The 14,899-nt window shown below is 41.8% G+C and overlaps 1 protein-coding gene across 1 annotated transcript in view; it reads right to left on the bottom strand.

Moving 5' to 3' along the window:
* Positions 1–14,899, bottom strand: part of CARMIL2 (capping protein regulator and myosin 1 linker 2) — a 1,059,949-nt gene that overhangs the window by 193,375 nt on the left and 851,675 nt on the right. The window contains exon 35 of the mRNA XM_075188807.1: positions 10,125–10,161. Within this exon, the coding sequence (XP_075044908.1) occupies positions 10,125–10,161 (37 nt within the window). The remainder of the gene's footprint in view (positions 1–10,124; positions 10,162–14,899) is intronic.

The following is a 14,899-nucleotide window of genomic DNA, read 5'->3' as shown; positions in this document are numbered from 1 at the left end:
ACAATATATATTAAAAACCCTGAACTTTTATGATTCGCACCAATAAATGTACCTGGACTGCGTAGAGGAGTGGGTCACCACAATATATATAATAAGAAAACCATCAACTTGTATGATTCGCACCAATAAATGTACCTGGACTGCGTAGAGGAGTGGGTCACCACAATATATATTAAAAACCCTGAACTTTTATGATTCGCACCAATAAATGTACCTGGACTGCGTAGAGGAGTGGGTCACCACAATATATATAATAAGAAAACCATCAACTTGTATGATTCGCACCAATAAATGTACCTGGACTGTGTAGAGGAGTGGGTCACCACAATATATATTAAAAACCCTGAACTTGTATGATTCGCACCAATAAATGTACCTGGACTGCGTAGAGGAGTGGGTCACCACAATATATATTAAAAACCCTGAACTTGTATGATTCGCACCAATAAATGTACCTGGACTGCGTAGAGGAGTGGGTCACCACAATATATATTAAAAACCCTGAACTTTTATAATTCGCACCAATAAATGTATCTGGACTGCGTAGAGGAGTGGGTCACCACAATATATATAATAAGAAAACCATCAACTTGTATGATTCGCACCAATAAATGTACCTGAACTGTGTAGAGGAGTGGGTCACCACAATATATATAATAAGAAAACCATCAACTTGTATGATTCGCACCAATAAATGTACCTGGACTGCGTAGAGGAGTGGGTCACCACAATATATATTAAAAACCCTGAACTTTTATGATTCGCACCAATAAATGTATCTGGACTGCGTAGAGGAGTGGGTCACCACAATATATATAATAAGAAAACCATCAACTTGCATGATTCGCACCAATAAATGTACCTGGACTGCGTAGAGGAGTGGGTCACCACAATATATATAATAAGAAAACCATCAACTTGTATGATTCGCACCAATAAATGTACCTGGACTGCGTAGAGGAGTGGGTCACCACAATATATATTAAAAACCCTGAACTTGTATGATTCACACCAATAAATGTACCTGGACTGCGTAGAGGAGTGGGTCACCACAATATATATTAAAAACCCTGAACTTTTATGATTCGCACCAATAAATGTATCTGGACTGCGTAGAGGAGTGGGTCACCACAATATATATAATAAGAAAACCATCAACTTGTATGATTCGCACCAATAAATGTACCTGGACTGCGTAGAGGAGTGGGTCACCACAATATATATTAAAAACCCTGAACTTTTATGATTCGCACCAATAAATGTACCTGGACTGCGTAGAGGAGTGGGTCACCACAATATATATAATAAGAAAACCATCAACTTGTATGATTCGCACCAATAAATGTACCTGGACTGCGTAGAGGAGTGGGTCACCACAATATATATTAAAAACCCTGAACTTTTATGATTCGCACCAATAAATGTACCTGGACTGCGTAGAGGAGTGGGTCACCACAATATATATTAAAAACCCTGAACTTTTATGATTCGCACCAATAAATGTATCTGGACTGCGTAGAGGAGTGGGTCACCACAATATATATTAAAAACCCTGATCTTTTATGATTCGCACCAATAAATGTATCTGGACTGCGTAGAGGAGTGGGCACTGGGCACCACAATAAAATATATAAAAAACCTTCAACAGGTCTGCATTACACTGCACATACGGCTGCTCCTCCATCCTCTCCATCATATACATGTTGGAGTTTTAGCGTGTGACAACCTCTTGTTTTTGATAATGTCAGTGCATTTTGAATATTTTTCAATTTGCCCCACACCACTGAATGTACTTTATCTATGATACGCATCTATCTATCTTGACTGCGTAGTGTGGTGGCCCCGGTACACAATTTGGTACCGAGGCCACAATATAATTAAAAAACCCACCACGGGTCAGAATTCCACCAAAAAAGGGTATGGACTGCGTAGTGTGGTGGCCCCGGTACACAATTTGGTACCGAGGCCACAATATAATTAAAAAATTGGGCATCAACTGTCACCGTTGTTTAATATCTGATACACCTAAATATGGACTGCACAGTGGAGTGGCCCCGGTAGTAAATTTGGTGCCAGGGCCACAATACCTCCTCCAACTTCCAAGTGTAGTGTTTATAAAGACAGACAGCGTCGAAGTGTTATTAGTTGACTTTCTTAACCCTAAAATTGTCCCTGTTGCAAATATTCGTGCAATGGACAGTTACTTTTTTATTGAAAGACTCAAGCTTTCAAGTGTAGTGTTTATAAAATATAAACAACAATACAGTAGTTTTAGAGCACGTCAATACCTCTTGTTTTAAATTATGACAGGGCATTTTACTTTTGGTTTAATTTCTTGAATTTGTTTAAATTTGGTTTTACTTTTTGAACATGGCAAACGACTGTTGATTGGTCATATAATGCAAAAAAAAAAGTTCCAAGATGGAATTGTCCTTGGGCCTTCACACCCACCGTTATGTTGTTGAAATAGGACATGCACACTTTAACAAACCAATCATTTCAGCGACAGGGCCTACCAAACAACTTTGGCTGAAATGATTGGTTTGTTTGGGCCCCCACACCAAAAAAGCTATTCATCTCTCCCTGTACAGACTAAACAGGCTCTACTGAGGCAAGATGTCGTCCTCATCCTCAACCTCTGATTCCTCTCCCCCTACAGTGTGTACTTCCTCCTCATCACACATTATCAATTCGTCCCCGCTGGACTCCACAACCACAGGTACCTCTGTAGTATCTGGAGGGCAGTGCTGTACTTCATTGAGGAATTGATTATTCATTTTTATAAACATCATTTTTTCAACGTTATGAGGAAGCAACCTCCTTCGCCGCTCACTGACCAGGTTCCCCGCTGCACTAAAAACTCTTTCCGAGTACACACTGGAGGGGGGACAACTCAGGTAAAATAGAGCCAGTTTGTACAGGGGCTTCCAAACTGCCTTTTTTTCCTGCCAGTAACAATATGGACTGTCTGACATGTCTACTTGGATGGTGTCAGCAAAGTAATCATCCACAATTTTTTCTATTGTGACAGCATCAAATGCAGCGAGAGTAGACATGTCTGCAATGGTTGGCAGGTCCTTCAGTCCGGACCAGATGTTATCAGCATCCCCGCCAGTGCCTCTTTTGGGAAAACTGAGCTTTTTCCTCGCAGCCATAGATGTGGAAGAAAATGAGGGTGGAGCTGTTGGCATGTCACGGTCCTCTTCAGAGGACAATCTCCTGACCAGCAGGTCTTTGCACCGCTGTAGACTTGTGTCCGCCGGAAACAGAGACACAACATACGCTTTAAACCGAGGATCGAGCACGGTGGCCAGAATGTATTCCTCTGACTTTAAAAGAGTGACCACCCTCGGATCCTGGCAAAGCGTACGAAGGGCTACATCCACAAGAGCTACATGCTTGGTGTAATCGCAATGGCTTACCAGCTCCTCCCTCACTTTCTCCAGCTGCTTCTGCAACAGCCTGATCAGGGGAATGACCTGACTCAAGCTGGCAGTGTCGGAACTGACTTCTCGTGTGGCAAGTTCAAATGGCTGCAGAACCTTGCACAACACGGAAATCAGTCTCCACTGCGCTTGACTGAGGCGCATCCCCACTCCTTTGCCTATGTCGTAGGTGGCTGTGTAGGCCTGAATGGCCTTTTGCTGCTCCTCCATCCTCTGCAGCATATAGAGGGTGGAGTTCCAGCGCGTCACAACCTCTTGTTTGAGGTGATGGCAGGGCAGGTTCATGCTTTTTTGATTTGCCTCTAGTCTGCGGTAGGCACTGGCTGAATGCCGAAAGTGTCCAGCAATTTTGTGCGCCACCGCAAGCATCTCCTGCACACCCCTGTCACTCTTGAGGTAATGCTGCACCACCAAATTAATGGTGTGGGCAAAACATGGGACGTGCTGGAAATTGTCCATATTTAATGCCCGCACAATGTTACTGGCATTGTCTGACACCACAAATCCCCATGAGAGTCTAAGTGGGGTAAGCCACTGGGAGATAATTTCCCTCATTTTCTCTAATATGTTGTCAGCGTTGTGCCCTTTTATTAAAGCCTGTAATACACAATGTTGCCTGCCTTTGCACGAGCAGCCATTTTGTAGTTGCTGCTACTGATGCAGCTGTTGCTGTTGCTGCGGAAGGGGATGCATCTACCCAGTGGGCTGTCACAGTCATATAGTCCTTCGTTTGCCCAGAACCACTTGTCCACATGTCCGTGGTTAAGTGGACAGTGGGTACAACCGCATTTTTTAGAGCACTGAGGACACTTGATCGTACTTCTCTGTACATTTTTGGTATCGCCTGCCTAGTGAAGTGGAATCTCGACGGGATTTGGTACCGGGGACACAATACCTCTATCAACCCTCTAAATCCCACTCCACTGATGGCGGACACCGGGCGCACGTCTAACACCAACATTGCAGTTACAGCCGCAGTTATACGCTTTGCAATAGGGTGACTACTATCGTATTTTGTGGTCATGGCAAACGACTGTTGGACGGTCAATTGTTTTGTGAAAGACTTAGCGGTCTTACGACTTCCCCTCTGGGAAGATGACCCACTAACAGCAGCAACAGCAGCAGTGGCAGTAGTAGGCGTACCGCTGCAGGATTCCTCGGATGAATCCCGTATTGAGGAGGACTCAGTCTGGCTGCTGACTTGGGCTGCAGGACTGAATCTGATGGAGATTGTGGAGGAAGTTGACGAGGAGGGTGTTGCTGGTGTGTATCCAACTGGACCACGGGATTTAGGTGTCCCTGTACCGATGAGGGTCCTAGCCCCAGTTCCTGAACTAACCACTGAACTATGAAGGTTATTCAGGTGACGTATAAGGGAGGATGTTCCTAAGTGGGCAAGATCCTTACCTCTGCTTATTTGAGCTTTACATAAGCTACATATGGCCATACATTGGTTGTCTGGATTTGGATAAAAATAACTCCAGACCGAAGAGGTGCATTTTTTGGTCTTCTGACCAGGCATGACGATGGGCTTTTTCATCCCATGGACATCAGCTGTTTCCCCCCCTGGTGCCTCATTTACAATAACCACATCACCATCCTCATCATTAAGTTCCTCCACAGCGCCAGCTACATCATCAATAGCCTCCTCCCGAGCCACCTCTTCCCGTACAGTGATGGGAAGGTCAGGCTTGACAACCACCAACATCCTTGGACTCGCCTTGTGGATTTGTGATAATTTCTCTTTAGAAGGCAGAGTTGTTTGCTGTTTTGTTGCTGACAGCATAACTCTCTTCAATTTTTTGTAGGGGGGGAGGACGAGGAGGGCTAAGATCCGTGGGTGAAGCTGAACCACTAGTCATAAACACAGGCCAGGGCCTAAGCCGTTCCTTGCCACTCCGTGTCGTAAATGGCATATTGGCAACTTTACGTTTCTCCTCAGATGATTTTAAGTTTCTCTTTTTGCTACTTTTTCTTAACTTGGGCTTTTTGGATTTTACACATAATTGCCAACTCTCCCTGAATGTCAGGGAGACTCCCTGAAATAGGGGTGATCTCCCTCACTCCCTGAAGAGTCTGGCATTCTCCCTGATGCTGAGCCAGTAAAAGACGTGGTTGGCTTCGCCATCTGTGGCATGATGACACAGTTCAGAAATTGTGTCCTATGTCCATGTATTGATGCCTATGGAGGTGGCCATTTTCATGGAGACCAAGATTTAATCGAAGACTGGCAGGTAAGACAACATGACTTCAGGAATGGAGACAGAACTGTAAAAGACACTTAAGTCTCTAGAGATTCATTAGCTGCTATTCTTTAACGCATAGTTGCCTACTCTCCCGGAATGTCTGGGAGACTCCCGCATTTCTGGGAGAGAGGGCAACCTCCCGGCTCTCGCCCCGCAATAAATAAGTGGCCATCTTAGCCCCTCCCCCTGCTGCAATTGGCCAAAATTGTGACAATTGTTTAGGGGGCGGTGCAAAGATGATGCGATTCACCCCCGCACGCCCACCTCCCCCGGGATCTCCCTGAAGCCAACGAGGAAAAGTTGGCAAGTATGATTTTACATGCCCGGTACTACGAGATTGGGCATCGGGCTTGGAAGACGACGTTGATGGCATTTCATCGTTTATGTCATGACTAGTGGCAGCAGCTTCAGCATTAGGAGGAAGTGGGTCTTGATCTTTCCCTACTTTATCCTCCAAATTTTTGGTCTCCATTATATGTAGCACAAGATACTGCAGAATGTGTGAACTTGGTAATATTGCAGTACCAATGGACTTATACTGCTGGATTGGTTTTGCAAATTTGGTTATAATTATATATTTTTTTTTTAATTTTTAATTTTTTATTTTTTTTTACTTTTTTTTTATTTTTTAAAAACTTGGGAATAATGGGGAAATAACTATGCCCTTAGAAGCACAGAGCACAGGACACAGCACCACTGGACTGAACAGGACACGGCACAGGACCCAGCAGCACTACGGAACTCAGCAGGACAGAGCACAGGACACAGCACCACTGGACTGATACTGCAGAATGTGTGAACTTTGTAATATTGCAGTACCAATGGACTTATACTGCTGGATTGGTTTTGCAAATTTGGTTATAATTATATATTTTTTTTTTAATTTTTAATTTTTTTTTACTTTTTTTTTATTTTTTAAAAACTTGGGAATAATGGGGAAATAACTATGCCCTTAGAAGCACAGAGCACAGGACACAGCACCACTGGACTGAACAGGACACGGCACAGGACCCAGCAGCACTACGGAACTCAGCAGGACAGAGCACAGGACACAGCACCACTGGACTGATACTGCAGAATGTGTGAACTTTGTAATATTGCAGTACCACTGGACTTTTACTGCTGAATGTGTGAACTTGGTAATATTGCAGTACCAATGGGCTTATACTGCAGGATTGGTTGTGCAAATTTTGTGGTAATTAAAAAAAATTTAATTAGTTTTTGGTATTTTTTTAAATAACTTTTTTTTATTTTATTTTGGACTGAACAGGACACAGCACAGGACCCAGCAGCACCACTGACCTCAGAAGGACAGAGCACAGCACACAGCACCACTGGACTGATACTGCAGAACACAGCACAGCACAGCACAGAACTAAACAGCACAGCACAGAACTAAACAGCACAGCACGAGATCTACCAGGACAGAGGACCACCTAACACACCCTCCCTCTACCCTGATCAATGCCCGAGTGAAGATGGCGGCGACTAGCGGGGAATTTATAGGATCCGAGTATCGCGAGATCCGACAACGGGATTATGAGTCAGAGCCTCAGTTTCAGATTTGAATTTGGCGCCAATACCCGGATCTGTCTCGGATCCGACTCGGATCGGCAACGTTCGGGTGGGCTCGGATTTCAGAAATCCGAGTGCGCTCATCTCTAGTCAGTTTTAATGACATCTTTATCAAGAGGGCAAAAAAGAGGATGTTGTGCTTGAGTGTTTGCAATAGTGTGTTCTTTTCTCTAAATCTGAGCAGCACAACACCCCCAAAAAATATAACATTTGTTTGTTAAGAAGTAAGAAATAATTATTAAACTGATATGTATTTTCTGCTAATCTGTCACTAATTTTAGCCAGCCAGCTCGCTGTTCGCAGTTCACAGTTGTGAAAAGATCATTAGAAAATAGCTTATAAATGAGTGGAAATTAATTGTAATGCTATAAAAAGTAATATAGGAACAATAACAGCTCAAAATCACATAATTTCACCTATTTTTCTCAATTTTTAATAAAGGGCAAAAATAAGATGTTTTAGAACCAAAACCACTCCGCTTCTGCAGCTATGCAGCCCCATACGCAGCAAGCTGCTATTCACTTTGTGTTCTGACACCTTTCTTTCATAGCTAGCATCAACTTTTTCACCAGTTTGTGCTACATTTACTCTTCTATGGGACTGTTGCCCAGTTCACTGGTTGTCCTTCCCTGGACCACTTTTGGTAGGTACTAACCACTGCATACTGGGAATACTCCACATGTCTTGTCATTTTGGAGATGCACTGACCCAGTCATCTAGGCATTACAATTTGGCCCTTGTCAAAGTTGCTAAGATCCTTACTCTTGCACATTTATCTGCTTCCAACACATACATCCAACACAGGTTCACCACACTTACATGAGAATATTTTAAGCACAGGTTCCCCACACTGACATGAAAATACACTCACTCACTTACTCACCTTTATCATCCAGTGCTGTTAAACTGGCGTCCTGCTGCTACATACAGGAGACATACACATGCTGTCAGTGTGAGAGGAAGGGGTGGAGACATACAGCAGAGGAGAGAAAGCTGTGCAGATAGAAATGATCTGCACACAAGCTGCAGGCAGAAGCTGTAAAGTGGCTGTTCCCGTGGGCAGGGTCTGCCACTTCAAGCCTACAGTGCCCCTGGAAGGGAGAGGGGGCTTCCAGACACTAAGACCCCCCCCCCCACAGGGTGTACCCCTGAGAGAATGGGTATCAGAACTGCAACACACAGGGTGCAACTCTTAATTTGTCTGCTGTGAAACCTGCACTGAGAAGCTTTTCCCACACGCCTACAAAATCTCCCTGGAGTTTTAAAATGTCAAGCGAAGCCATTAAGCTGAGGGCACTTAAAGAGCATTGGTTTATGGGTTTCAGGACCTTACCCATTCGGGGTTAAAGTTTTGCTGATATACAGCGCAATAGGGTCCATGGGGAGTGGCATAGTCTCTTCAGTATGAACTCCCATGGATTGCTGGGTCTTTTCTTCCCGCACTTTCACGGATGCCTTCCCGCCCGCCCAACTAGTTGTTTTGGTTTGTTCTAACAATTTTTATTTATAGAGGAGGCGCAGTTGGTGGGGAGCAGTGCAGTCAGCGACTAGTCACAACGGTGGTTATGATATTTGGCTGCACGTCATTGCCCCTTTCAAGTAACATCACTCTTGATCCTTCTAAGTGGAGGATCCCTTGGCGTGCTTTACGTGGCCGTCAATGTTGAGTCCAGAAGGGAGCAGTCATGCTGACGCCTGTTTTAACATTGGCCAATGTTAAGGGATTATTCCTTGGTTAGTTTGAATGCCATCTTGGCATTGCAATATTTGGTTAGATGATTGGTTGTTTAGTTGACTGCAGTTTACTCTCTCCACCACCAGGTGAATTTCATTTAATTGGTCTATTATTAATAAAACTGCGACCTTTTGTCAAAGAAGCTATACGTATCCGTGTCTTTATTTGATTTAGTTTAAGTCACACTTATAAGGTACGAAGGTTGGTAAGGTGCGTGAAGGAAAGGACATTACCCATATGCATTTTATACAAATGACAGGAATTTAGGACTTATATACCCGGCATTCAATTCTTTCCCAGCGTTTCTGTCCCAATATATATAGACAAAGGGAATGGTATGCCACAGGCTTCTATGAGAGGAATCCGCTCTTCAGCTGACAGTTTGAAGGTAAAGGCTGCAGGACAGGTTACATACAAATATGGTAGTGCACCTAGGTTCAGATGCATACAGGTGTACAATATGTGTAACAAAGAGGGCTATTTTGCCACACCTCCTGCTTATGCAGATAGAAATGACAGGAGAGATCCAAAGAGTTTACAGGTACAACCTGAAGACAGGGTTAATTTCCACACAGTCTTTCCCATAGCACACAAACACACATGTGCACCATATGGGTGTTATTGATTTGTTCTGTGATTGGTTTGCAGTGTTTGGGTGGAGGAAAAAAGACTGTATTGTGCACTTGTGCTTAGTGACTGATGCCAAACAGTGGCCGGTGTCTAGACAGGAAGATTATGTCTAGGCAGTGATAGATTGCCTGGTGTCACCCTGAAAGAAAGTGTATGCTGTGTTATTGTGATGGAACAATAAAGCACTGTTTTCAGCAAGAAGCTGTCCATGTATATTTCACCAGAATGGTGCCTGTGTCATATATACATAAAAAAATTCCATCCCAGAAACATCCAGGAAACCAGCACTCTTGTGTAAATACAGCAGTTTGTTATCACATCTGAAAAGTGACCAGACCAAGTCATACATAAATACTCATCTGAGCAGCAGTATACATTCCCAAAAGACATTTCTGTGCTCACTCAGCACTTTCATCAAGTGCAGCTAAAATGTCATGTACCTTATACATCTTGTGTGTGTATCCTGTATCTATATACTTATCATGCACTCACCTTCTGAACCAGCCTTTTTGATTTCACCATCTTTGCTCTGTAAAAAAAAAATGTGATTAGAATATACAAAGTATAGATCCACATATGACAGAACTATAATATATAATAAAGGCATACTATTGTTTTTCAAATGTTTATTTCTAACTTTTGCAATAATCATGATTAAGGATGATTGCAATAAAATGACTAAATAAGATCCCATAGCTTCAAAAGTGTTTCAATGGGGTATGAATGCTTATAGTGTTTATTTTAAGGCTTGTTCAGATAATCACTTTCTAAGCATTTTCACCCATAGCTTTCCAGATAGAACAAAATACAAAAAATGTTGTAGGCACAGAGATTATGATGCTTTTGACGAAAAGTTAGTACTGTTCACAGAGAAGTATCTAGGCATTTTAACGTCCTGGGTGAGAGTGAGAACTGATTCCTGCTATCTTGGTGGGAGATGGCACTGCCAGAGTGCTCTAGGACAACCTACTATGGGGGCATGGCTAAAACTTTACAAACGCTATACTGCACTCTAATCCCATCAATACTCTGCTTTGTTATACTAAAATTAGTCCAATAAGGTGGGTTGGGAATTAAATTCTTATAATAACTACACAGACTAGATTATATTTTTATATCAATATAAAAACAGAAATTTGTGGACAGTCTATAGAGAAAACAGACTATTTTTTGTCAATAGATTTCGAAGTTGGATTGAGTGTATTTTCTTGCAGATACATTATTGGACTAATGTTATTATAGCAATTAGAGATGATTATTGATTTATGTATACTTCACAATTGTAGCACTTTTGTGAGACAATCCCGTTTGTACAATTTGATTTATGTATGTAAAAAGTGATCATCATTTCTCATCACTGCTATTGACATTTGCTTGTTTGCAGTATGCAGAGGTTGCAACATCACCCACTATTCCTTATATATCCTTATTAATAACATCATAAGCAGCTATTTTACCCAGTGGTCGAAGTGGTGCTATGAAAATGTGAATGGAATTTGATAGGTTTACAATCAAAGCAGTAGCAGAAGTGAAGGTATGGCATACCACTGTACACACCCTCACTTCGACCACTGATTTTACCACTAACCTAAATATATTAATAGTATTCACAGGTCCCACAACAAACTTTTTCACCATTTAACATGGACCTTCTTTTGCACTTGCCTTCTTAAAAGGCAACACATACTGTATCTTCTTTCCTACATCCATACCTGCTCACATTTTTTATATATTAGTAACCAGTTTTCTTCTAAACTTTTTCACATCATAGTTCTAGTTTGACATGTGATAAACTGTGGAAGGGGGCACAAAAATCTCTGTTTGTTTCCTCTGTTGTTAACATTCTTTACAACTCATTGATTTTGTGAGTGTGTCTATATTTTTTTCATCCAACCCATCTATCCTTGTTCTCTTCAACTCCTGTTACCTGCCTCACCCCTGCAATAGTTTACTTTCCTCGGGGCTCTTGTCTGCTTCACCTGTCTTCTTTCTGTTGGCTCCTCTTGGCTCCTTTCCAATCACAGTGTTGCAATGTCATTAAGTCATATTTGTGATGCTTAAGGGAACTAAACACCATTCTGCATATTTGACTCTGGGAACAGGTGCTGTCAGGACCCCTCTGAAGTGTGGGGCCCTTAGCACCCCATGTGTATCAGGAGGTGGGTGGGGAAAATAACATTCAGAGGTGATGTTACATTGGCCTTGCAGTGTGACCCAGGTCACACTACCCATGTTACAGTCCTGGTTCACATAAATAGTAGAGTTAAGCACAGGTCAATTTAGTGTACTATTTTGGTGTGATGCTCATTTAGCACTGTTCTTTGACGGAACAGCATTGCAACATTTCTTTTCTTACATCTTGTTACATCCAGAGTACAGGGTAAGAAATTGCTCATATGAGCGTGTCCTTATTGTCTGTGTCTAAGCAGAACTGAAGTTGCCAGGCCTAAAAGTATGTGATGTCATGGAGAAATGGGGAAAGGGTAAAGGGAAAAACCGCTCCGCACAAGATAGTACCCCACCTCACTAGTAGATATATTATGTTGTGTGAGGGGGGTATGAGCATATAGTCCCTCAAGCGTGACGCCAGACCCCGAAGTGGGCGGGGCTTGTCGCAGCGTTTTGCCGCTAATGTAAACTTAATAAACTGGTAATGAGAGTCTTTCTAACAATATATACTAGCGCTACTATACCTCTTATCCCCTTATAACAACCTATTGGAAGACTATATGGGGATATAATACTAGCGATCTAGCGCTACTGTAATGAGATTAATACTATAGAGATCAATCGCTGTATACGAGTCTCTCAGCAACTTCTGATACCATGTATGCCATATTAACCATTAGTGCACATAACTACTAAGTAAAGACTATTCGTAAGTCTTAGGAACTTTTACCCAAAATGTACTAGGCAGAATACTTTGAGCTATAACTCATCAGCCTAAGTAGGCATATATATATATATATATATATATATATATATATATATATGAGAATATAAGCAACTATATACCTGGTAATCTCCTGATATATCATACAGGACTCGTGGCTCATGAATCTCTATTATGTATCAAACATACGGTACTCTGAAGGAAGACTCTCGATTGGATCAATACTGTGGGGGAATATATTAGGCAATACTGCCATCTACAGTTCACATTAAATACAACATATATATTAAGTGCTATATAAGTGATACATTGTCACGATGCAGATTGTGTAAGATTCCTACTACCCCATCTGATATACATAGACGTATCTGTGTTGTATATATTCCCACAAGAGATCCCTTATCAGTCACTTTCTCTTTGGAAGTGTTATATACATTTTGACCGGCTCCACCTCAGGGTCAATTTATTTTTAAACTCTATACTTTTCAACACTACAATATTTTTATATTTCGCTTTTTTACTTGTGTGGTATACCTACATGTATCAATTTTAGCGCATACCAATAAAAACAATATGTATTAATCTATTACCTATACGTACCTGGAGTGCTTATTTAGGTCATTAATCTTTTCTCTTCTTTGGACTATAGGCCTAAAAGTATGCAGGCACACTAATATTTCTCCATTTTCAAAGGAGCTATGTGGCCAAATTTGGAGCAAGCCAGAAGCGCCTGCTAGAGTGCCTAGAGCGCACAGGAATTATGATGCAAAAAGGGTAAAATGTTTTTGATGCATTTTGATTGTCAGCATTAACTGCAGAGAAAAAATGTTCCTGGTAATATTTGCAATATTACCCCAATAATAATATTGTTTAATTATTTAATTAGCATTTTATCTAAAAGCCAAATAGAAAAAGATATACCCTTTGCAGTTCAGAGGAGCTGTCAGCAGCCCTACTTAAGAAACCTAGATTAACCACTCACAGACTGCCCCATCTTTTGCTCATTAGCTATGCAAGCTCTACAGATAAGGCTATCAGCTTATTTGAACACAAGTTTACACGAATGAGAAGCCTAGAGATAGGATTTCCCAGTAACAGTAGCTATTTTTCTTTGAGATTTCCATTTTAACTGCCGACCAGATGCCCTTTGTTTCAGGGGTTTGTGACACTTTTAGCCAAAGGGTTACATAAACATCAGACTTGACCCAAGAGTATTCCTTGAGGCTGTAATCAAAAATGATTTGCCCCAGGGGATGTTATAGACTCTAGTATGTTACTGATTTCAAATTCTTGTTGAATGCCCACTGCTTTTGAAGGTGTGAGAGATATACATTTTATGAGCTTCTTGTATTAATGCATTTTGTATAATTACTGCTGAAAGAAGGATGGTCTGCAGTCTTGCAGATCATTCTCTATGACCTTTGCCTTACATTTCTTTTCTCTTCGTCAACATGTTTCTTCTCAAGAATGTGCACATCAAGCAACTTCTGTTCCAGGAATCCACGACCCCCACCTAAGGCCTACGTGACTGAGATAAGGACATCTGCTTTCTGTCATGACCACAAACTGCTGACATGTACAAGCTGCTTTCACAAACCTTGTATTCCTTATCTTTTTTTCCTGTTTTTACTATGTATAAATAAACGTACTCTGACTGAGGGCTGGTCAGAACCAGATGGAGTTTCAGCCTAATATCTGAACTTGTCTGTCTCTCTATCGATCGATAAACACAAGGTATAGCAGCCGGAGTTCAGGAGAAAGGACCCGTTTAGGTCATCTCTGACAGTTTCAGTGGGGGCTCATCCGGGATCTCCAATACATCAGACTTCCCGACAACGGGGTTCTCCCTTTCCAGACAGACAGACGTTCATCCAGCGCTGGTGAGTAAAAAGCTTTATTTTTGCTCTTAGGGCTGTCTCTGTGGAGGGGGAGCTATCCTAGCTTGAGGGTACTGCAGTCTGATTGACGGAGATCCCTGAACTCTGGCAACAGATACTATTAAGAGTATCAATGTACTTGTGTGTAATCTGTTTTGTATTGTTATACGTATTGATATATTGTCCTCTCTATGCCATACACCTGATACATCTATACACATGACTAACACCACAGAACTCAGTCAGACCACACAGTTGACCCTGCAAATAATATTGATTGTACACGTTACATAGTACATAGTTGATGAGGTTGAAAAAAGACACCAGTCCATCAAGTTCAACCTATTTTGGATCTCCTGCGATCCTGCACTTATATTTGTAATTAATCCAGAGTAGGCAACCGCCCATCTGTTTCAATTTTGAAAATCCCCCCCAGACTCAATATTGCAATCCAATTTTTACCCTATATCCACTACTATCCTTTATTTTAAATTAAC

The sequence above is a fragment of the Mixophyes fleayi genome, chromosome 10 (assembly GCF_038048845.1).
Source record: "Mixophyes fleayi isolate aMixFle1 chromosome 10, aMixFle1.hap1, whole genome shotgun sequence".
In the NCBI taxonomy this organism is placed as follows: Eukaryota; Metazoa; Chordata; class Amphibia; order Anura; family Limnodynastidae; genus Mixophyes; species Mixophyes fleayi.
The sequence above is the reverse complement of the archived record's forward strand: the minus strand, read 5'-3'. Positions and strand labels throughout refer to the sequence as shown.